This window comes from Drosophila innubila (genome assembly GCF_004354385.1).
Source record: "Drosophila innubila isolate TH190305 chromosome 2L unlocalized genomic scaffold, UK_Dinn_1.0 4_B_2L, whole genome shotgun sequence".
In the NCBI taxonomy this organism is placed as follows: Eukaryota; Metazoa; Arthropoda; class Insecta; order Diptera; family Drosophilidae; genus Drosophila; species Drosophila innubila.
In genome coordinates, this window is record NW_022995372.1 from 17,425,229 (window position 1) to 17,448,091 (window position 22,863).

At 37.2% G+C, this 22,863-nt stretch overlaps 4 protein-coding genes, 1 long non-coding RNA gene and 1 pseudogene across 5 annotated transcripts; 5 read left to right on the forward strand and 1 right to left on the reverse strand.

Moving 5' to 3' along the window:
• Positions 1 to 228: 228 nt before the first annotated feature.
• On the reverse strand, positions 229 to 503 carry LOC117781562. Its single transcript, XR_004617178.1, has 2 exons — positions 432 to 503; positions 229 to 288 (listed from the first exon to the last, which is right to left on the reverse strand). It is a non-coding gene; the product is annotated as an uncharacterized LOC117781562 (long non-coding RNA).
• A 6,568-nt stretch (positions 504 to 7,071) lies between these two features.
• LOC117779906 lies at positions 7,072 to 7,925 on the forward strand. The gene is made up of 2 exons (XM_034616250.1): positions 7,072 to 7,174; positions 7,234 to 7,925. Exons 1-2 carry the CDS (start codon positions 7,072 to 7,074, stop codon positions 7,923 to 7,925), a joined length of 795 nt encoding a protein of 264 aa, XP_034472141.1.
• A 10,016-nt stretch (positions 7,926 to 17,941) lies between these two features.
• On the forward strand, positions 17,942 to 18,873 carry LOC117781555 (dopamine N-acetyltransferase-like). Its single transcript, XM_034618327.1, has one exon. It carries the CDS (start codon positions 17,973 to 17,975, stop codon positions 18,645 to 18,647), a length of 675 nt encoding a protein of 224 aa, XP_034474218.1. The 5' UTR covers positions 17,942 to 17,972; the 3' UTR covers positions 18,648 to 18,873.
• Positions 18,874 to 18,963: 90 nt separating this feature from the next.
• LOC117781559 (dopamine N-acetyltransferase-like) lies at positions 18,964 to 19,665 on the forward strand. Its single transcript, XM_034618331.1, has one exon. The coding sequence runs from the start codon at positions 18,990 to 18,992 to the stop codon at positions 19,629 to 19,631; it is 642 nt and encodes a 213-aa protein (XP_034474222.1). The 5' UTR covers positions 18,964 to 18,989; the 3' UTR covers positions 19,632 to 19,665.
• A 444-nt stretch (positions 19,666 to 20,109) lies between these two features.
• Positions 20,110 to 20,846, forward strand: LOC117781558 (annotated as a pseudogene).
• Positions 20,847 to 21,438: 592 nt separating this feature from the next.
• On the forward strand, positions 21,439 to 22,399 carry LOC117781556 (dopamine N-acetyltransferase-like). The gene has a single exon (XM_034618328.1). It carries the CDS (start codon positions 21,454 to 21,456, stop codon positions 22,126 to 22,128), a length of 675 nt encoding a protein of 224 aa, XP_034474219.1. The 5' UTR covers positions 21,439 to 21,453; the 3' UTR covers positions 22,129 to 22,399.
• The last annotated feature ends 464 nt before the right edge of the window (positions 22,400 to 22,863 follow it).

Below are 22,863 nucleotides of genomic sequence, written 5' to 3' on the forward strand. Positions count from 1 at the left end.
CGAAATAAGTAGTTGGTCGGTTAAACTCAGAACTGTCAACCGCTTGTTGTCTAAGTAACTGTCGGAAAGGTTTATATAGCCAATATGCCTGGCGGCCATGTTATGAGAAGGACATTTCATGGTCAAAGGCGGCAGACGAGAATGACGACGATGACGACAACGGAGAGTGCAAAATGTTGTAGCCACAAATTTTAGCATTGTGTATATTGTTTTTTTTTTTTTTTTTTTCTAATTGCTTACAAAAGTCGCACAAGTCGCTGGAGTCACACACATAGGTCGTTTCGGGAACTGTAAAAAAAAGGAAATGGAAAAATCGTCACATACGAATATGGGAAATAATTCAACGCCTGGTGCAGTCGACTGTCTCCAGATCTCTCTACTCCCCCAAACACAAGCTGACTGAAGTGGCTGCAAATTGTTGGGCGGCTAACTTCTTGGGTTGGGTAAGGTTAAGGTTTAGAGAGCTTCATGGCCAGACGGTGGAAATTAAATGCGCAAAAATTACGTTGCAATTATGCGGCGTCAGAGACGTTTTGTGAAAAATTATGGCTCTGGGAATTTTCGCTTTGCCAGCGAAAGTTTGCCGCTACTCCGCTCTGTTTCCCCGGCCTGTCCGGGCCTGACTTATATTTTATGGCCATGTAAATGGCAAAGCCTGTAGCTGTTACTGTTCCCCCATCGTCATCACGGCTTGGGTATAATAATCGCCCTGTCGCTGCCAGTGTGAAGTGTTTGCTTTTTGCGTAGGTCGTGAGCCCCTGAAAATTGCACTTGATGATTAGGTATGATATATACGACGACTATGCCCGGAAAAACGAATACCAATAGAAAAGTGTTTATGTGTCTGGTATCTCTTTATTTTTTCCAAATGAATGGTCAAATAATTGGTACTTTCTTTCATATAGAATTCGTAGAGTAACTCGATTAACTTAAAAAGTATTGTTGGCAACGAAATTCTTCGATTTGTTCCTAGATTACATTCGCAAATTCTCTCATATTGTTGATATTCATTTAAATGAAGAAAAACCAAAATTTATGTTCTTTAATACGCTTCTTATATTTATTTCATAAGAGTCTATAAAGTATTACACTTAGTTATCTAATGACCAAGTTTTTTTACGACTCTAAGATCTCGAGAGTTTCATTGGAGTTTTCTTACGAAGTACATAGACATTTATCTGCCTGTGCTTACTTATAACAACCTGGACTGGCATTACAATTCTCTAGACGTGTAGTTTGCTTTTTGCACAACAATTTTAGCCCGTAAAACGCAAAAACCTTTGGCCCTAACAGTCATAAATGTGAACGATTCGCCGGACTGTCAGACTGTCAGACAGCCACTCACCAAAGAGCTGTCAAAATGGCTCGAAGCGGGGGTTATGTGGGGTCACGGGGAATATCACACGCCCCCTCACGCACATGAGTCAAGAAAGATGCCGCCTTCATGTGGCAGGGTGTGTGTGTGTGTGTGTGTGTGTGTGTGTCATTCTCTGGCACCTTATGGAGTGGGCGGAGTCGCGACTAGTTAGAGGAGCCAAGTGCTAGGTGAAATTAAAATAAAAACGCATAAATATGAATGATGAAGACATAAAAAACATAAAAAGCAATGCCAAATGCCAGACAGACTGAACCACAAGGAGAGACTGGGAACTGGCAACTGCCAACTGAGAACTGAGTGCTAAAAATGATTTCAATTTCGAGTTGAATGAGTTCTCCGTGAAGTTATAACTTTAACAGTCGTCATAATATTTTGAAATCAAAACTGCACTATAAACTAAAATACTAAATGGAAGTTGGAGTTACATTTGTAGCTGAAACTGAAGCCAGACCTGGGAATTTGAAGTCAGGCCGCAGCTGGCGTTGACAGTGAGCACATGGGGAGAGGAAATGGAGAGATAGAGGAGCCGTCGTCTCTCTCTCTCTCTCTTTCTGTTAGCGCTGTCTCTTTGCCAGACCATTTAATAGCTTTTCGGGGCAAAGAGTGCCACAAGAAATGTAAGAAACACGCCTACAAAGGCAGACAAAGAGAACTAGTTGCTTGTTGTCATTGCTGTTGTTGTTGCTGTTGTTGTTGGTAACGCCTACCTAATCATTTTGGCGTTGGCACTTGACACTTGCAAAAGAAATGCGACAACAGCAACAACGACAACAACTTTCTTTGTCTTTGTCTTTGTCTAAGCCTCCCTCATTCCGCATACGACATGTTGTACAAGAGCTGTTCTAAATTTTATTTTTATTATTTTTGCCACTTGCCAGATGTGTTTTTAAATGTGAGCCTATGAGTATGTCTTTGAAGATTGCAACTTTGCATAATGGATAACTGAGTGTGGTATGTGTAATAATATTAAAATTTTAGTTTAAAGTGGATTAAAATAAGTCATTTAGCTAAACTATCACGATGTAGGAAAAATTAGAAAAAACTTAAATAAATTATTAAAACCGCATTTTATCCAACTTTAATTCATAGCTATCAATATATTTAATATCAATAGAGGCAGAAAGATTATTGATTTTGAAGAAAAAAGTTAAATGTTTATTGTTTTTAAATATAATAAAATATAAATGAGAAATAATAATAATAACAAATTTTTTAAACACAAAAAAGAAAATGAACCAAAAAAGCGGCTTTCTATCAACGACATTTCCCAAAAAAAATGAAACAGATTACTTCTTTTTATATCAGTGTTTGAATGTTTGACAGTCTTGATATTGCGAGCTTCTCATTCAATTGATTTGTTGTATTTTAAATGAATCGATCATTCGGTTAAACTCTATAAATTATGCACTCTCAAAGCAGTGGGATTCTGTCTCATTTTCGATGATGCTATCGAGGGGTCGCTTTTTGGAATGTTGGATGCAAAATGTTGCTTGGTAAATGGCGCATGAAAAACCAAAATCAATAAGAAAGCCGTACAGTAAGCAGTGAAAAACTTTTCAGAATTGCCAACTCAGAGCATTTTTATTCTTTTTGCTTGTGGTCGCTTCATTTCACAAGGTTTTCTGTAACTCATGGAAAAAGAAAATCAAAAAACCAAGAGAAAGGAAAAAAAATAAAAACACAACACGCTTATTTAAGCAATAATTTCTTGACGCTCTTTTTCAGGTTTGTTGGTTTATTTGTTGTATTTTGATTAATGGTCCCGCTCATAAAGTGACACATTGAAAATTGGAAAGCAAATCAAGCACAAAAAGCAGCCGAAAAGTCGCAAAGCAAACGCATGAAATCAGCACAAAAATAAATAAATAATAATAAGAGGCACTAAGCGAAGGGCGAGAAACGAAAAACGAAAAACGAGAGAAGAAAAGCTAAAGGAAATTGTTGCTAAAAGTGTAAAAAGTTGTGCCTCTGGCCAAAGGTCGTCAAAGTGAAAAATTCGATAAACGAAAATGGACAGTCGACTTCACAGTCGCCGTCGCCGTCGCCGCCGCAGTCAACGTCAACAGCAACAATGGAGCAGCGCACGAATTGAAACGGAAATCCTTATTGAACTAGAGTGAGCCTCAGGGAGGACCTTCGCAGCAAGAATCGCTGCTGCGTCGGCAAACCGGAAAAGCATGCTGCCGAAAATTTGTGCTGAGTGGCAGCTGAGAGTGCTGCACGTGAAGGCCCCAAGGAGGAGTGTCAGTAGGAGGTGAGGGAGGAGACGAGGAAGACTTCTGTCCAGCAGCGGTTGCCTAATGGCAACGCGACACAAAACACAGATACACACACACACACACACACACACACATACGGATAATACTCCGGAAATGGCTTGAAATGGCTCCCACTTTCTCCCTCACTCTCTGAGGCAACTTGGCAAGTCGATATCACTTGAGACCCAAATGTCTCATCAGGCTATATATATTTTAAATAGTACATAGAAAAAAAACAACGTTAATCTCACTATTTACACTTTGATTCAAATATTATTTAAAGTGTATATTCACGAGAAATCGTATTTGTTTTATCCATCAAACCATATAAAATACAAATACAAATATTGAATCGTACTGTTCGTCATTGAGAATTCTAAATTATATATGCAAAATATTTTTCAATAAAAAAATAAAAAACATTTTACTTTAATATTATTACTGAATATTTCAATGAATAGCACAAATCTTTGACTATAAGTTAAATACAAATATATATATATATATATTTGAAAAATAATTAGTTTAAAAATAAACTAAGAAAGATTGTGATATGAGATTGTGATATGTGATTTAATGATGTTCAACTAAATATGGCGTTGTTAATTTTAAGTGTTTTTCACCTTAGTCTTACTTAAATTCATATTGACTTTGTCATTTGATTTGCTGAGAAAAATGGGCTTATTAGTTGATAGTAAAATAAAGTATGTAATTTCTAAATTTAGTCAGTGTAGACACAGAGTGAAGTATAATATTTAAGTTGGTTATGGACAACACAAATAATTTTATCATTCATCGATAAATCGGACTTTGAAGTTAAACAATTTGTGTAGTCTTCAGGCTGTTATCATGGCTCTACAGTTGTACAATTGTCCAGATATTCATAGATTAACACGTCTCTGGCTCTCAATGATAGTCCCAACAACTTTAATTAAGCCTAAAACTAGAAAGCACAGTCAGTTGCCAAAGCTATCACAAAAACACTTGTTAGCCAAGTTGCTGCTTCCCAAAACAATGCGACCCAATTGAGCTGAGGTTGTAGATCTCTAGGACTTTAGAACACCCACTTGTCCAGTCATTGTCCAATCTGTCTGAGCTGCCAATTTACGTAAAAATGCTGGCACACATGCAAAATAGGCCAGGCCCGAAAGGACTTTGTGGCCCGTTCAAGAGGTAAGGCAGTTGCCCGATGTGCTGATTTTTCATTTAATATCGGCAAATAGGAAACTCAACAGCCTCAGCCTATCTGTGTGTGAATTGTCACCTCAACTCAAAGAAAGCCAGATGAGAAGAGTGAGAGGTAGAACATTGGGTGCCCGTAGTTTAAAGCATAGCGAATTGGATTGTCATGGAAATCGATAAATATTTGCACATGGACAACTTGAACGAGGCCTCTCTTAATGTGAGGTAAGTGCCGTCTGAGACGAGGTGCAGGCGGGCAGGGGGATGAGGAGAACACTCTGGTATACCTGCAACTCGAGCAAAGCTACCACTTGACCACACACATGACGTGGCAAGCGAATTAGGCTGAACGTGAACCAGAAACAGCCTTTGGTCAATATTAAATGACAGTTCTCGAGGTGGGACTCCTCCTTTTGAACAGTACCAGTACCAATCCAAATACGAATCCGAATCTGAATCCTTGTAGCGTTTGCCAAATAGAATTTAAATCTGTTAAATCCTCGTACATGACAGTTCTCAGTGTTGAATTTGTCTTTGCTTCAATTGTTGCTCGTAGCTTTATCTATTTTTTTTTTGTATTTCGTTCTTCTTATTTATTTTTTACTTATGGCTGCCAGCAGTCTGACTAAAAGCTCCTGCAGCAATCATCCTTGAACCAGCCCCCAATTCCTCTAACATAGTCAACCACTCTGTCGTTGGGTGGGATTTCATCTTTTAAGCTTTCCCTGGTTTCTCTGGTCTTGAGGTGATTTTGATTGAGTGCGATTTGTACTTTGTGTTGCCTACGTGTTTTGGTTTTCTAAATAATATTTACCTCATGTGGTTGTACTTTTTGTGTATCTAGGATTTATTGTTGCCTTTGCCTTTTGCCATGTGATTGCCATCGTCCTGCAACTGCGACTTTCACTTTTTTTTTTACTTCTTGTATGCCAACGGATATTGTTTGATATTATTTTTATGCTGTTTGCCATTTACTTTTTTAGTTAGTTTTGCCAGTTTTCTCAGTTGCCTTGGCATAGGTATTTATGTATTTACTCAACCGTAGCAAAGGAAATGGATTTATTATAAGGCTAAAGTAAAAGGAAATTGATATGGAATGTATTCGATGATAACCCACCCTCAATAAAAGATGGGATAAGAAGAAGATATTCTAAACTTTAGGAACAGTTCAAACGGCTTACTCGCAATATCTACACAGAGGATTTGGAAGGTATCGAATTGGATTAGCTGAGGAATGTAGGAAAAAAATTTGTCAGATACATATGGAGCACGTGAGAATAAACAGTCAAAGAAGTAAGTAAGGTGAAAAAATGAAACAATTTAACGATGGAATATTAAATAAATACAACAGTGGACTATTGTAAATAAAAGAAATGTGGATTATGAAATGTTGTAAATAAAATGGAGACAATAAATGAATAAATATCTAGAGAGTTTGTATCAAGACCATGGAAAATGGAACAACATTTGGTACGATGAAATATGAAATACAACTTTAATTTCAATGCAAATTATTTTCCCAGTTTCTTAGTCCAGATTGGCATGTTCCATGAAGTGATCGGCGATTAACATTGAAACATTTTTTAATTTCAGATCACATTTGTCTGGGTGATTAGCTTACGCACCTTTCACAAATCTCATGATGAGACGGAGAATTCAATCTCAAGTTCAATGTACATGAGGTGGTCCAGAGGCCAATGGACTCTGGCAGGCCTGCAAATTATCCATTTGGCCTACAAGTGCAGTCTCAGTCTCAATGGCGGGTCATAAATATCTGCTCGAGTCGTAAACTAAACAAATTATCGCCCTGAAGGCCCCTAGAGGGGCAGACAGGTCTAAATGTAGTCTGTTCAGGCTATCAACTTAATGCTAAATCGATCATGAAAGCGGCTGAGGCTGAGGCTGAGTCAAATGCAAAAACATAAACAAAAACTCGGTCAAAAAGTTAGACAGTCCAGATCCGAATCATTTTACGATTGCAATAAACAAAGAACAGAAAAGCTGTTTAAAAATAATGCTTTTAAATTGATTTACGACTTGATAACTCGACTAACAAACGGAGCTAAAGTCAATAGATTGAAGGGCTATGAAATTGGCACTTAACACCTGGCGAAATTACAGTGAAATGTCTTCTCAAATTTTAGACACTTAGAAAGTAGGCAGAACCCTGCAAAGATCAGAGCTGAAGTTTGCTATATAAGACACTTTTGCCCATCAGTTGGACATCAGTCCTCGTTCACTGAAGCTTTCAAGATGTTCAAGAAATCTGCTCTAAGTTTTCTGCTATTTGCCACTTGCTTGGCCATTGCAGTTGCTAGTCAAAGCGGCTCAGGTGACTCTTCTGGAAAAAAAGCTGGTAAGAAAACGGACTTTTATTAAATTGGGAACACTTTTTTGATCATTATTCTTTATTAGTAACTCATGCTCAGGTCCAGCCGCGTTTTCTTTGGATTAAACGTGCCGAGAGCAAACCACAACAACCCATTGTTCTTCTGCAACAACCACACTCGGAGTCTGACAGACATCACCATCATCATCCTCCACACTGGTCAGACTACTATCCATATCCACCACCACCACCAAGGCCAAATCGCCCGCCATTCAATATCCCCGGACTATCAGAGTATCTGGGCAGCGGACCATCTATTGTCATAATCAACCCGAATAATGCTCAGAATCTTACATTTCCCGCGGCAGCAGCACCTGCAGCTGATGCAGGAGGTGGTACTGGAGGTACTGGAGGTACAGGCAGAAATAGCGCCAATCGCCGCAGCTCCAACCCCATTGTGGATCTTCTGCAGGATAGCATTCTTGATGATGATACGGAGGTGATCACTGTCCCAGAAAATGCTGAGGCAGAGGGAGATGCACTTGCCTCCCAACAACAGCAACAACAACAACAACAAGTGTCCCAGTCTTATTATGGCGGCGAGGAGCGAGATGAGGATTACGGCGAGGATGAGCTGGCCCTGTTGGAGCGTCAGGCAGCACGAGGATTGAGTCCCAAGCACCTGCTCTCGTTCCTCTTGCAGGATAAGCGACGCAGGCGCATTCAGGAGGCTGTTGCCGGCATTTACCTGAGGAACTACAATCTGAATCGCAAGTGATTCAAGTAATTCAAGTGAAACAAACTAATTCTGAGTTGTCCACAGATGAGTTCAAGAATCGAAGAGAAATAAATTGAAATTATACGAGGCTAAAGCCAAGCTACGCCAAGTCCATGTTCTCTTTTCTATTTGTCTTCATTATGGAGCACATTTTATCATAGTTCCCTGGAGAAATCTAAGCTGAGTTCTTTCTCCTGACTTGTCTCAGCAGTTTCTGACTTTGTTTGCCCCTGTTCCAGCGTTTCTACGAGTTAGTATTTTCTTTTATTTCATTTTTTTGTTGGACCAACATTCTGCACTGAAATAATCTGCAACTGCAGTTGAAATATTTATTTGCAATTCCCCAAACTAACGTGTGTTTCTATCTCCCTACCCCCGCTCCATCTCACTCTCCCAGTCGCGCGATTTCTCTTCTCTTTCCCACTCAGGTGGCCCTGGCGTGTCCCTGGTTAAGCTTAGTTTCAGATTTGGTCCGGTTGAACTTACATATTCATAGGGTTATGTGCATGGAGCTTTGAGCCCTGCTCTTGTTGCCTTCAGTATTGTCTCAGGCATCAAACTTTTGGAATTAAAACAGAGTTTTCGAAATTTTTCCTCAGTAATTTCAGTTTATTTGTTTAAAGCTTTTGAGCATGAACGAGTATAACATATGTTTATCACTATTGAAATAAATGAGATAAAATCTGAAGACCGATTCGATATTTCAAAGGTACTCTGAAAGTTTTGAGCTATAAAGCAAATGCTGACAACAAAAGGTAGAGAATCTCTAGAGACTAGAGACATAAAACTATAGTTAATACCAAAAATGGGAATAATGAAATTTCCAGATTCAATGCAGGTTCTACATTTTATTGGAAATTTTCTGTAATTATATAAATAAGGACATGAATATTCATGTATTTATTCTTGAATACATAAATATATACAACTTGATGGTAGTACCATAACAATTGATTTGTTTTTCCATTCTCTTTTGTATAAACCAGCTTTTAAACCACAAGTAGCTTAACTGCTAGTTAAATAAATTGAGAGCATACACGTACATATAAAATATTTTCGATAAATTGTAAGTTGAAACCTGTTAGCGTTTTCCATATTCTTGTGTATAACTTTCCCTACTTGAATGACAGTTATGCCGAAAATATAAAAAACTTGGCAGACTTTAAAAAGCGTTAAAGCCGAGGCATATTTTGCACACGGCAAAAACTTTTAGCCAGAAACAGACGACTTGTTCTTGTATTTGTGGTGGATGTGAGTAGAAGCAGCTCCCAAACTATGCTCGGCTCAGATTCCTGTAGCTTAGAAGTTGGCCATTTCGTTGTTGCAAGGATACGAGTGAAAATGTAGCAGAAAAGCGCTTCCAAAAAAAAAAGTGCTGAAAAAAAAATGCAACCTCATACCTGAATGTCTAGGAGTCTAGAGCTCCTTTGGCAGATTCTTTTTTGCAGCCATTGTGCACACAAGGCAAAAGGGCAGAGAAGGGGAGAAGAGTACGGACACGGTCTTTCGGTAGCTGCATGCTACCGTTTGTTGCATGTCCTGCGGCGGCCGAACTTGTTTGAAATTTGACGTGTGTAGTTTGCTGTCCTGGCGGGAGTTGGAAGAGCTGGAGGAACTGAGAGCTCAGAGCTAAGGGATGGGAACTGAAAGCCAGGAGCTGCTGGAGCTGCACTTATTTTTGCAAATTTATATGCAAGCTACATACAACGGCAGGACGAAAAATGTTCGTTTCAATTTCGCTTTTTTACTCGGCTTCGCTTAACAAATTGATGAATGTCTCGACTTGGCTAAGGATGCCGGTACACCTAGAGAAACTGCTCTCAAATTGTAATACTTACACTTTGACAACAATTTTGCACTAAGATTTTACTTGAATTATAAATTTGCTCCATATTTCTAATCTATAGTTTGTGCACACTAATTATAAATTAAATATGAACTTTCACTGAATATTAAAATAAGCTAAATAAGAGCTCTTCGATTTTAAGTAGAATCAAAAAATATATAAATATAAGTGAACTTACTTCATCGGATTATTACAATAAATATACGTCTAATATTGAAGCATGTTTTCAGTTTAATCAAAGTGATTTCTATCTTAATCTAATTTGTTATGACTATTTATCTTTCCTAAGCGCTTTTCTCTGAGTGTAGGTACTGCTGCTGTTGGAGGCCTGTTTTTGAGGACATTGTAGTTGGCCCTGCTGACTGGCCAAGTTTAGTAAGATGAATGTTTGGCCAGGCAAATGACAGGCAGCGAGTGCCTTCCATCTTGATTTTTGAGTGCATAATGACAGGAGGAGCCACAGCCAGTGCAAGAGTATGAACCTGGTCCAATGGCCAGCGATGTAATTGGTTAGCACCGACCAGCAACTAACTACGGCTCTTAAAAAGCTGTCAGGGCCAGGCGAAATGAGAGGGAAACACAACAAAATCAAGAGAAAAAGGTAGAGGAAGAATGAAAAAACCTAGCACCATCAAAGGCAACCGGATAAGAGTAGCATCGGTGGAATGAAGGCGTCATCCTCTTCATCGTCGTGGTTTGTCTCGGTTTGCAATTTCACAAATGGATTTGTTGTAATTTCTTTTGCCACAGCACCTGATGCTCACACAGACTGTTAGATAGAAATACGGACAGACGGACTAACAGAGCGACATTCAGACAGTGCAAACAGAGAAATACACAAAACACAAACAATGTGGAAATAGGAAATAACAAAAAGGCGAACAACGCGAACAACCAAACGAACAGCAAACGGTAGAAACTTTTACACTTTACACATTTTCACATATGAAAATATTTTTTGCAAGTTTTTATCACTATTCCAAAAGAGTTCCCCTCCCTCACACAACGCTATACAATGGCAAAGGGGGAACAGGAGGTGAAACATTTATGGGATTTGTGTTTGCCAGACATGTTTGCATTTTGTATATGCGATATGTTTGAAAATCCCATTTCTGCCATTTGGTTTCATTTTTTTGTTTACTTTTTTCTCTCTCCGAACATGGAAGTCCAGAGTGGAAATACGGTAACACAGGGAAAACGTACACTCAAAAATATGATAACCATAAAGAATTATCGCTTTAATAGTTGGTAAATTTTCCATTGTTTTTTTGTTAAAATAAAGAATATGATTTGTCGTTTGGAGCTCAAAAAACACGAGCAAAGATGTATATAAAATATTTAAAATATTAATACTCATAGGTACTTTCCAGCATCGATAGTGAGCTACGAAGTCAATCTTTATTCAGAATTTCCTCCAACGAAAATACCCCAACCATTGACTCTTTCGATAGTTGGGTTCGATTAATGACGGAAAAACTAAAGTGAACCAGATAATATTGCTTGCGGAGTCTTTCATGGAGTTGACCAAACATTTTCTTTCCCGGTGTCTAATGAAAAATTATCACATTGCGTGTCAGTTGTATTTGTCGGGAATTCGAAAAGTGTTGAATACATATGTATATTTATTATTAATTTGCGAACCAAAAGTTTCCAGGCGTAATGACCGCAACTGATTATCAGTATCGCCTTTCCACCCTCAGAGTTCCCCATCTTGAATTTGCTGTTGTCGTCTAGTTCTTTTTACAAATGTCTTTCGTTCACGTTATCCTCAATGTCGTCGACGACTTCGCCAACTTAAGTCATAATTTTCCATCATAATTTTCTATTTTTTCTATTTATTATGTCCAAGTTGTTGCTATTGTTGTAGTTCTGCGTCCTTGTTGTGGCTCAGCTTGATTAGTTTCTCTTTGAGTTTCAGTTGTTTTGTGTCTCCTTCTTTCGTCAGAACGTCGCCATATTATATTATATTTAGCTTTGCCAACTTAATGCTACTATAAGCAAATTGAGGTTATGTTGACTCTGTTTAGTGCTTTCGCTTTATTGTTGTTATAGCGCTTTAGCTTTTGATTTCAGTTCTCTCCACTATTTACTTGATTGATGTGCCCGATAGATAGATTGTTGATTGAGTGCTGAATGTAACAGTTTCAGATACGAATTATATTTCTTTAAGCAGTTTGCTTTGCTATTTATGATAGCTGTTATATTGCTTGAAAAATGGGTACACCTCTTAAAGTTTATCTAAGAATCACTAACAGAATGTTTGATAGAGATAAATGAAAAATTAGCCTATAACAGAAATATATTTGACTGAGAAAGCTAAAGAAGTTGAGAGAGAAATAGAAACAGATCCGTTTTGAATATAATAAAATAAATGCAGATACATTTAAAATATAGGGAAAATTGTGTAAGTCCATCAATTTAATAAAATATTTTAAGTTATTTATATCAAAATATTAATAATTGACATTTTTATTACTTTTCAGAAGTTGTATCCACTTGTGTAGCATGCGAAAATTAATAACATAAATTGTATGTACTTTTACTGGGAATTAATATCAAATGAATACGCCAGCTCCTTCATTTCGCAATACGATAAATAAATAAGCAAAAATTGTTGGTGAGGAGGGGTAACAAAAAAAGGCCACAAAAAGAAACCATAACCGAATGTCCGCCCACACGAACGGCAATAAAATTATATAGAAATCACCGAGGGCGCACAATAAATTGTAAAATGAAATGAAATGTGCCGCCAACTGGCAACAACATTAAGTCAAGTGTGCATGCAGGCGACACCTACAACAGAAACCAGAGGGAAATACCCAGAACCAAACGTTCAACTGCGGAAGCAATGCATTTGGGGTAGACATATATTGGGTGGTTTCCGCGCTTTGAAGCCCGCTCCGATTACAAGCGAAAGTACCCCAAAAATGGATGATGAAAGCTCTAGCTTTGGGATGCCGATGATTAAATACCCTTCTATTTATTAATAGCCTTGTTGTCCGATTCCACTGGGCAAATACATATGTACATAATTTTTAAAATAGTAAAATTATTTTAAAAAAATTTAAGATTTTTTTAGATATTCTATATGTATTTTTTTAACATATAAAATATTTTGCCATTTCCCTCGAATTTTTCCAGAAATTACATAAAAGTCAACCTAAATTCAAATTTAAATTATTTAAAAAAAAATGGTGGAATAAAATTGTGATACAAACCAAATGTAGAAACTGATGTACCCTATAAGTATAATATATGTTGCCGTTGAAAAACCGAACAATGTTTGTCGCAATTTATACTTTGATGTGGCATAGCGCATTTTGTGTGCTATTTTTAAATGTTTGCAGCATTCGCACAGCAGGTGGCTTGACTGGGCCAAAACCCAAGGAGGCCTGTGAAGTACCGATCCAGAGAACGTGACCAACTAGCCATGTTGACAAAGTTGCGTCCACTTGAAACTGTTAATAAATCAAAGAACATTTGTCATGCACACGCCCGAACGTTGCCTCAAGATTTGCACCACAGACTCAGGTTCCTGGTGAGAAGAGGAGGGTTCTGGGCAAGTGCAGAAAACGTAACTATTGGATTTTATACCTGTTGCGCAGGCGCCACAGAGCACTGTTTATGAGGGTGCTGTTCTGTTCGTTCTTGAAATCAGTTCAATTGATTAGATTAACGGCCCTGAGATAACAACTGCTACAGTTTTGTTACTGACCACATCAATGCAGACTTTGCTGGACCGAGTTCTCAGACCGAGCTCTCAGTTCCCAGTACTCAATCCTCAAACATCTGTCCTCCATTCTCCGTCCTCTGTTCTCTATGTCGACTGCAGACACATAAATCATTTCTGTTTATTAATATCTTTCAGTTTTTGCCTTCGTCTCTTCTCTCTTTTTATTTTGGCAAGTTTGGTTTTGTTAGTTTTCAAAATCGATTTACAAATTTATATGCAACTTGGAGCTGGGGCTTCGCAGCCTTATACAGACGATGACAGAGTTTTATTATACTCTGGCTTATACAAGTAGTTACTCTTGTTATGTGAGTATAAAAACAAGAACATGAAAATACTCGAATGTGGTTTAAGGTTCGATTTATGGATGAATACCTAAAGTGAGGACACGCTCACTTAACTAGCCTTGAAAATGTTATTGATTATATATTTTTGATACCCAGAACAGAAAGGAAATAAATCATAAGCAAGAAAGAAATTTTAATTTAATAAAATATAATTTAATTAACAATTATTGAAAAGATGTGAATTGATTGTTAAATGCCATAAAAATTCTTTGAGATTTTATATTTTAAAATAAAATGTAATAATTAAAAAGAGGTTATTCCAAGTTTAAGTTAGCTATCAAATAGTTTTTCTTTTCATTATTTATTTACTTGGCCAACAAACAAACAAAGCGCTGAAGAATCACCTAAAAGTAATTATTTTTACAATATACATAATTTAGTAATTTATTACATCGTGCAACGCTGCATGAATCATTTTAATTTGCACTTTAATACATTTTAAAATAATGTTTAAAAAATTCAATGTAAATAAACAATCTGCGTAGCAAGAAAAATGTTGATTGAAAAAGCGAAAAAAAAACAAATGAATAAACATAAATAATACCCCACACGGCCTCACAAGATTTGGTATAAATATTCATACGGAAAAATAAGAGATAGAGAAAAAAGCGAGAGAAAAAATTTAAACGGAGCGAAGCGGAGCGATTCGGTGCCGACTGACCACTTGAAAGAAAATCAGATAAACGAATTGAATTGAATTTAGTTTAGTTAGTCAGTAGGCAGCTGAAATTATAATACTCGTAATGCGTTACACATTGTGTAGGCCGCTCAACATCGAATTGGATGACCCTCAGTCCCCCTATTCAATAGGTTTATTTGATTCGTTTTCTTCGTTTTCTTCTTTTTTCCACTAATTAACGTAGCTCAAATTAGCGGGACCCCCAAGCCGAGCTCTATGCTCGGGTAAACAATACAGAGTCTGTCGAAGATTTCGAAATCCATGAGCTAAGTTAACTCCTGGTCAGCCCCCGTGGCGCATATGGAAACTGTTTAATAAATTAATTAGCCGAGATATTATCAGAAATCAAGTGGCAAGCTGTTGGGGAAATTTTCTCAATAAAAATTCTATATTTAGTTCCACTGCGTAAAGTTCAAAGTTGAAAGCAGTTTATTATAAACTACAACAATTTGGAGGCGTACTATGGAGCTTAACGGTGTCTCGAAATTATGTTCAAGTTGTTTATTAACGATATTTTGAAAAGGGTATAAGGACAAAGGATAAAAATGGTTGGTTTTGAAAAATCTAAATTTATAAAAAGCTTTTCTGGATTTCTGTATGTAAAAATTATAAAAATATATTATAAATCTGCATTATATGTGTATGCTTAAGATTATGAAATATATTTATCGATAACAAAAGAAACTGTTAATTATTATAATCTACATAACTATATGTAAGCTACAATAATAACACTTTCTTTTAATTTTATTCTTTTATTAAATCCCAAATGATATAAAACGTATAGTTTAAAATATTTTTTAATTCATATTATTCCATCTGTGTATTTCTAGTAGCGTATTCCACCCATTTTCTAGCCTATACCACATACTTCACAGTTGGTTTTTGGGTCTCTTTTTTGTTTCCATATCGCTTTGAAAATCTGACACAATGAAGATGATATGATTAAATTTTTTCTTTGATTCTGTGAGTGCCTTCCGCGCAGAAGGCATTGTTGTCATCATCATCTTCCTCGTATTGTGGCTCATGAAGAGAAAACTTTAGTTTAAGTACTCTTTTATTCTATATTTTTTTTCAGAGAGAGACAGAGCGAGGTTGTGGCACCAGGCAGCACTTTTTTAAATTAATCTTCATTAGGGTCAGCCTGAGAATGAAGCAAGTGGTGCGGGACATTTAAGGTCGCAGAGGCAGTCGGATCATATGTTGCATGTTGCCACACAAGCACACACATGTATACATACACACACACACGCAACTGTTGGTTGACACGAGCTTTGATTGAATTTTCAATAATTTTTGCGCTGCGGTCGCAACTTTATTCGGCAAATGTGCTCCATAAATCATGAACTATAAAATAACAACTAAAATTTAAAAAAAAAAAATAGTTAAACTGGAGTATGTTGTCAACTTTTCACTTTTAATTAGTTGGTAACCTGAAAAATTTGGGTCACGTTGCACGAGCATAAATCAAAAATGCACTTGTGCAAATATTTGTGCAAAAATTTTGTGTCGTTGCATGCCACCTAAAAGTATGCAGCACTGCGGAGCATAGTAGCCTCAACAGCTGTTCATGCCTGTGGCTTTCGCTTGAGCTACGAGCACTCGCAAATAAGTTTTAAACAATGTGAAATAGCTCATAAGAATTAATTTATAGCACGCCCACAATTTATTTCAATCAACTGACATGCAGATCAGGGACCGTAACAGTAAAAAATTTTTTAAAATAACAAATATGAAATAAAAATGGTTTGCTGATTTTTATAAAAAAGTTGAAAGGTAACTATTAATTTCAATTGTTATTTTAAAAATGAAAAATAATTATTAATTAATATTTGTCAATTTCTATTATAAAAATTGAAAGATAAAAATTGAATATTAATATCCTTTGAAGTATCCTAAATTATTATTTTTAATTTTTTATAGAAAAAATCGAAAATAAATTCTAAACTCAAAAGATGGTAATCTTTTGGATAAACTTTGATAAACTTGCGTCCAGACCAAATTAAAGACTAAACTTTAAGGCACCTGACTCCGGACACGCGTTAGTGCAACACGAGCAACAGCCGCAACAACAACATCTACAAAAACAACTGTAACTAGTCTGGTTTAACATGACCAACAGACTGTTCAAATGGTCCAGACTGTCCAGTCTGGGTTCAGTTCCACTCCTCCATTCTCTCCTCATTTCTCTCTATGTCGAACTTATCCAGCAGACATGTAAATTATGTTGGTTTTTGGTCAGTTTGGGAATTTGCAAGCATTCAGACCAAACAGACAGACACAGTCCGTCCACCTTCTCACTATTCACATTTTTCAGCTACATATCTGTTTCTCTGTTCCTCTATCTGATATTGCGCCTGCTTTAAGTCTCTCTTATTTTTACTTGTGTTCTATGAAATGAGAAAGAGAGAAATACTGGAAGCATTTAGTTTACAGGGTGTTCAATACAGCATTGATAAGAAGTTGTTTACTTATGATTAAATCCAAGATTAGATATTGTATTCAGAACTACATATGTATTCATATTTATACAAATATTTAATTAATTGCTTTTATTTAATCCCGCAGGTATACAGAACCAAGTAGAATTTAAAACATCTTATACCGAATATATTCACAAATCTAGAAGTAATGCAATTGATTAAGAAAGATATCTCAAGATAAAGTTAAGCATATTGTAGACGAAAACACTCAACGAAATTAATTTCATTCAGGTACTAATATAACAAGAAACGTGTGTCGGTTGTAACCTTATCAATTAAAGTACGTCACTTTCAAGTATCAAAATGCTCGCCAACTGATAGGCGCTATGAGGTAAACAAAACTAAGCAAACAAAAAGTCGAATTCTCGACTTTGAAATACCCGATACTTAATAAAAAAATGTCTTTAGAACATAAGCTTGGAATGCTAAAAGAACTTTATTAAATTTGAAGTGCGGAGACAGGCGTGTTTAAGCCTTAAAACCGTTAAGATCCGAGAAGGATAGACGGTCAAGTCTAGACGGAATCGAAAGTGAATTCTGATCAAAAATGTATATAGTATATTATGGGATCGATCATGTCTCCTTCTTCCTCTTACATGTCTTGCAGACAATGAATCCTTTTACTTTATTAGTGCCGGATATAGAATTCATTTATATAATTTGGCGAATAATCTCAAAGTTCCTTCAAAAAGTATTTAGAGTAATTACTCTTCTGTAATATATATTTCCTAGTAACATGAAAAAATAAATTAAAAAGTTACAAGCCAATTGACATACGAAAATTTTCTAGTGCCAATTTACTAGCTGACTGATAAGGTTGGGTAAATAAAAAATTCGCAGTTGTAATGGAAATACATGTGTGTAAGATGATAAGGAATAGCTGACTTTATCAGATAAGCACATATAAATAGTGGTCAGTTAACGGTGTAAATTTCATTTCAATTGTAAAAACTCAACTCAACATGGCTACGGAATTGGGCTCCCAGAGTGGAATTCTCATACGGATAATGAGTGTGGAGGACTACAAACAGGTTAAAATCTTCATGGGAGGAAATTTCTACAACGGAGAACCACTTTGCGCCTCTTCGGGAGAAGATGTTCAGAAGTGCCATGAGAAGGAGAACGATGAATATCACATCTCTATGATAGAGCAGGGCACATGTTTATTGGCGGTCGATGAGAACAATGGCGGACGCATTGTAGGACTAGTCCTAGCCGGTTGTCAAGTGCCTAGTGACCTGGAGAAACATCGAAAGGAGGCAGATGAAATGGAACAAAACACCTGGGGACGTATTGCTGTATTCCTGTCTGAGATTGAAAGGAAAGTGAATATATTTGAGCGTTATGGAGTCTCGAAGCTCTTATACTCGCACATTACTAATGTGGATGCTTCCATGCGAGGCAAGGGCCTAGGTGCACGCCTCGCTGCCGCTCTAATGGAGGTCGGAAGATCGAAGGGCTTCCCCATGATGGTTGCCTATTGCTCCAGCTTTTATTCGGCGCGCCAAAAGCAAGCGCTGGGCATGGAGTGTATCTATGAGCACGCCTATGCGGATTACAAGGATGCCAATGGTCAAGTGGTGTTCAAGCCAGCAGCTCCCCATACACATCTTCGCTTAATGGTTATCAAATTGTAGACATTAACTGCAGACTAGTTGTATGAATCGTTAATCTTAAATTTTATTACATTTTTATTTTATCATTTTGTATAGCATTGCACATTAATAAATATGTATTTACTTATCTCAGCCTCAAGATACCCTGTAATGTTTTCGCTAAAATGGAATTAATGCTCTCTAGACATCACATAATCTACGGCAAATGCAGATAAGGTAACAATAAAGCAATTGTAATAAAAACTGAGCAATACATGTGATATGATAAGGGAACTGCAAATTACGTTAGAGAGGTAGCCCTTTATATAGTCGAGATCAAATATTTTAGCATCGCATTTCAAGCATTTAGACCAATAATACAACATGTCAGTGAATTTTGGCTCAAAAGATGGCATACTCATTCGGACCATGACTGTCGAAGACTACAAACAGATAGATGGAAACGTCTTCAAAGATGAACCACTTAAGTCTTCTTTGGATAAAGAACCGAAGGAAATCGAAGAGGCCCGTAAGAAAAGATTTGACGACTACCACATCAGGTTGATAGAGAACGGCACCTGCTTAGCGGCTATCAATGAAAACGACAACGGACGTGTTGTCGGAGTAGTTCTAGCCTATGGTCAAGTCCCAAGTGATATGAAGAATTATCATAAGAGTGCCATTTCAAATTTCCTGTCCGAAGCTGAAGTCAAAGCTAATCTCTTTGCGCGTTACGAAGTCTCTAATGTATTAATTTCTCACATTACCAATGTGGATGCCTCCATGCGGGGTAAGGGAATTGGATCACGACTAGCTGTCGCTCTTATGGAGTTGGGTCGATCTCAAGGATACCCCTTGATGGCAGCTTTCTGCACCAGTTTCTATTCGGCTCGACAAAATGAGGCCTTGGGAATGGAGTGCGTTTATTCTCAAGCTTACGCAGACTACAAGGATGAAAACGGGAAAGTAGTGTTTAATCCCCCAGCACCTCATACCCATTTACGAATTATGGCTATTAAGCTGTAAAGAAATAAAAATGTTACTAAAAAAAATAAGTTAAAGGGCATATTGTGTTAGTTTTAATTTGTATCGCACTAAAGAAGAAGCTCCGTTTTCTATTTTTAAGCTTACAGCTTACACAATTCTATTAAAAATAACTTTGATTTTACCTCAAAACTACATTAAAGCGTTCAACAAAAGACAAGCAAAAATGACTTGATACTTGTTGAATGATAGATTGTTGTTGTATTCTTGTGAACGAGGCCAATGCTTTCTAGCCATTATAGTACATAATCAACTACAAAAACATAGAAAGCGGGAAAACAAACTAAGACTAGTTTATACCGTTATTATTCTTGATATGACGAGCTAAACAAAGAAAGACCAATAAAAACTGAGAAGTTTATGAGATCTGATAAGGGAACTGCGAATTTCGATAGCAAAATTACATTTTAAATAGTGAAGACTGAATATTTCAACATCGCATTTCAAGAACAATTTTCAAGACTTCAACATGTCAATGAATTTTGGCTCTAAAGATGGCATACTAATTCGGACGATGACTGTGGATGACTACAAGCAGATCGACGGATTTGTCTATAAAGAAGAACCACTTATGTCTTCTTTGGAGGAGCAACCAAAGGAATTCGACGAATACCACATCAGGTTGATAGAGAACGGCACCTGCTTGGTGGCCATCAACGACTACGACAACGGACGTATTGTCGGACTGGTTTTTGCCTATGGTCAAGTCCCAATTGAGCTGGAGAATCAGCGCAGGAAGATAGCTTTAATGAAGGAATCACCACTAAAACACATTATTATGTACCTGTGCGAATCTAGAATTAAGGCCAATCTTTTGAGCGTTACGGAGTCTCCAATCTGTTATTTTCTCTCATTACCCATGTGGATGACTCCATGCGGGGTAAGGGAATTGGTTCACGACTAGCTGTCGCTCTTATGGAGTTGGGTCGATCTAAGGGATACCCCTTGATGGTAGCCTCTTGTACCAGTTTCTATTCGGCTCGACAAAAGGAGGCCTTGGGAATGGAGTGTGTTTATTCTCAAGCTTACGCAGACTACAAGGATGAAAACGGAAAAGTAGTGTTCAATCCCCCAGCACCTCATACCCATTTACGTATCTTGGCCATTAAATTGTGAACAATTTGTATGTGAATCTTAAATCTGACAAGCTTACATCCTACAATTAGTTAGTTTTGATTTACGTAAAATTATGTATCAGAAATGTGTCTCAGAAGCAATTTAAATTTTTCAAGTCGATTTGTAAAGTTAGACTTAAAGTTCTCATGTGAAATGCAAAAATACAATGACATTTGCGTAAAATTTATAATTTTTATAAAGGGGAAAATTAACTCGACTTTGAGAGACCCAGTCCTAATTCAGCAATATTTAATAATAATAACTAATAATGTACTCACGAATATACATAGATACAAACGACTCGACTGTTGACCAAGAATCTATACATGATTAGTTCATAGAATTGGCTTGTTACGCACTTTTCTCCTTAGACAAAACTATTAGACTTTTTGTACTTTATAAGTACAGGGTCTAATGATTAGACAACGGTCCACTAAAGCAGGCCACTTTGTGTGTCAGCTGTTTCTACTTATCTAGCACATAGTTACTTTATTTAATCGGACTCACAATTGGAATGATTTTGCATTTATGTAGTACACAGTGGAAAAGTACATAATATAGAGGCAAGCCTCTAACTCATTGATAAGACGAAAACGGAAATTTTGGTAGACATACGTAACCGATCATATAAATTGTGCAGAGTGATCGACACACATCGCATTTCATTAGTTAACACGTAGAAAAGAACATGTCTACGCATTTCGGGTCAAAGGATGGAATCCTCATTCGCATTATGAAGCTGGAGGACTACGAGAATTTGAAGGTCTTTATGGGAGGGAATTTCTACAACGGAGAACCGCTGTGTGCATTTTCAGGAGAAGATGTGCAACAATGCTGTGAGAAAGAGGACAATGATTACCACATATCGATGATAGAGCAGGGCACGAGTCTATTGGCAATCAATGAGAACGATGGTGGACGCATTGTAGGATTTGTCCTAGCCGGGTCTCAACTTTCTAGTGACCTGGAGAAACATCGAAAGGAAGCTGATGAAATGGAAAAACATTCCTGGGGACGTATTGCCGTGTTCCTGTCCGAAGTTGAGAGGAAAGTGAATATCTTTGAGCGCTACGGAGTCTCCAAGCTACTCTATTCCCACATGACTAATGTGGATGCCTCCATGCGAGGAAAGGGCCTAGGTACTCGACTTGCTGCAGCTTTGATGGAGTTGGGCCGATCCAAGGGGTTTCCTTTGATGGCAGCCTACTGCACCAGCTTTTATTCGGCGCGTCAAAAGGAGTCCATGGGTATGGAGTGTATCTATGAGCACGCCTATGCGGACTACAAGGATGCTGAGGGACAAGTGGTATTCAACCCACCAGCACCACATACACATGTTCGAGTTTTGGTTATAAGTCTATGAGCAACTGATCTTTCAATCTTGTTGAATATTTAAATTAGCTATGAGTTCAGAATGCTATCAGAGAGCTAATTGAATAGACAACCGCAGCTCTGATTCTCACTTTTCATCAAATCATTGTTATTCAGCATAAATTTACGTAGAGGAACGACTATTGTGAAATAGTACTATGCTGACTGACTGATTACATCAGCTTTTTTAAAATACTTGTAATAAAATGTGTACAATTTTGGTTAACTGATTAAAATAGAACAGATCTTTTAAGTAATGCAAATTCTATTGTGATTTTATATTTTATTTGAGCTGGGCTTATAGAAATGTGTGTGCCAAATTTGGCTGCTCTATCTCTTATATTCTCTGAGGTGCCCACACAGACGGACATTGCTAATCAAGAATATATACACTTTATGGGGTCGGAGATGTCTACTTCAACCTGTTACATACATGTGAACCAACACAATATACCTTTTTAGTTAGTTTTTAAGTAACGGGTATATTGATTCTTCAAGCGGATAACAATTGCTGGTCTTAAGCAAGAGAAAAGTCAAGGTGTCAATTGGAATGGCAGCTTGTAGATACTCTGGATAGCGTTGCACAATAAAATAACAATTAGTTTTAACGCAAAACAGAGAAAAGACCACGACGTTGTGCGATTAATTGAAATCAGAGAGATTGTAACTATTAAGCCGAATATAAGTCTGTAAATTCAAGGTTTCGGCTCGGCTTAATATTGTATGC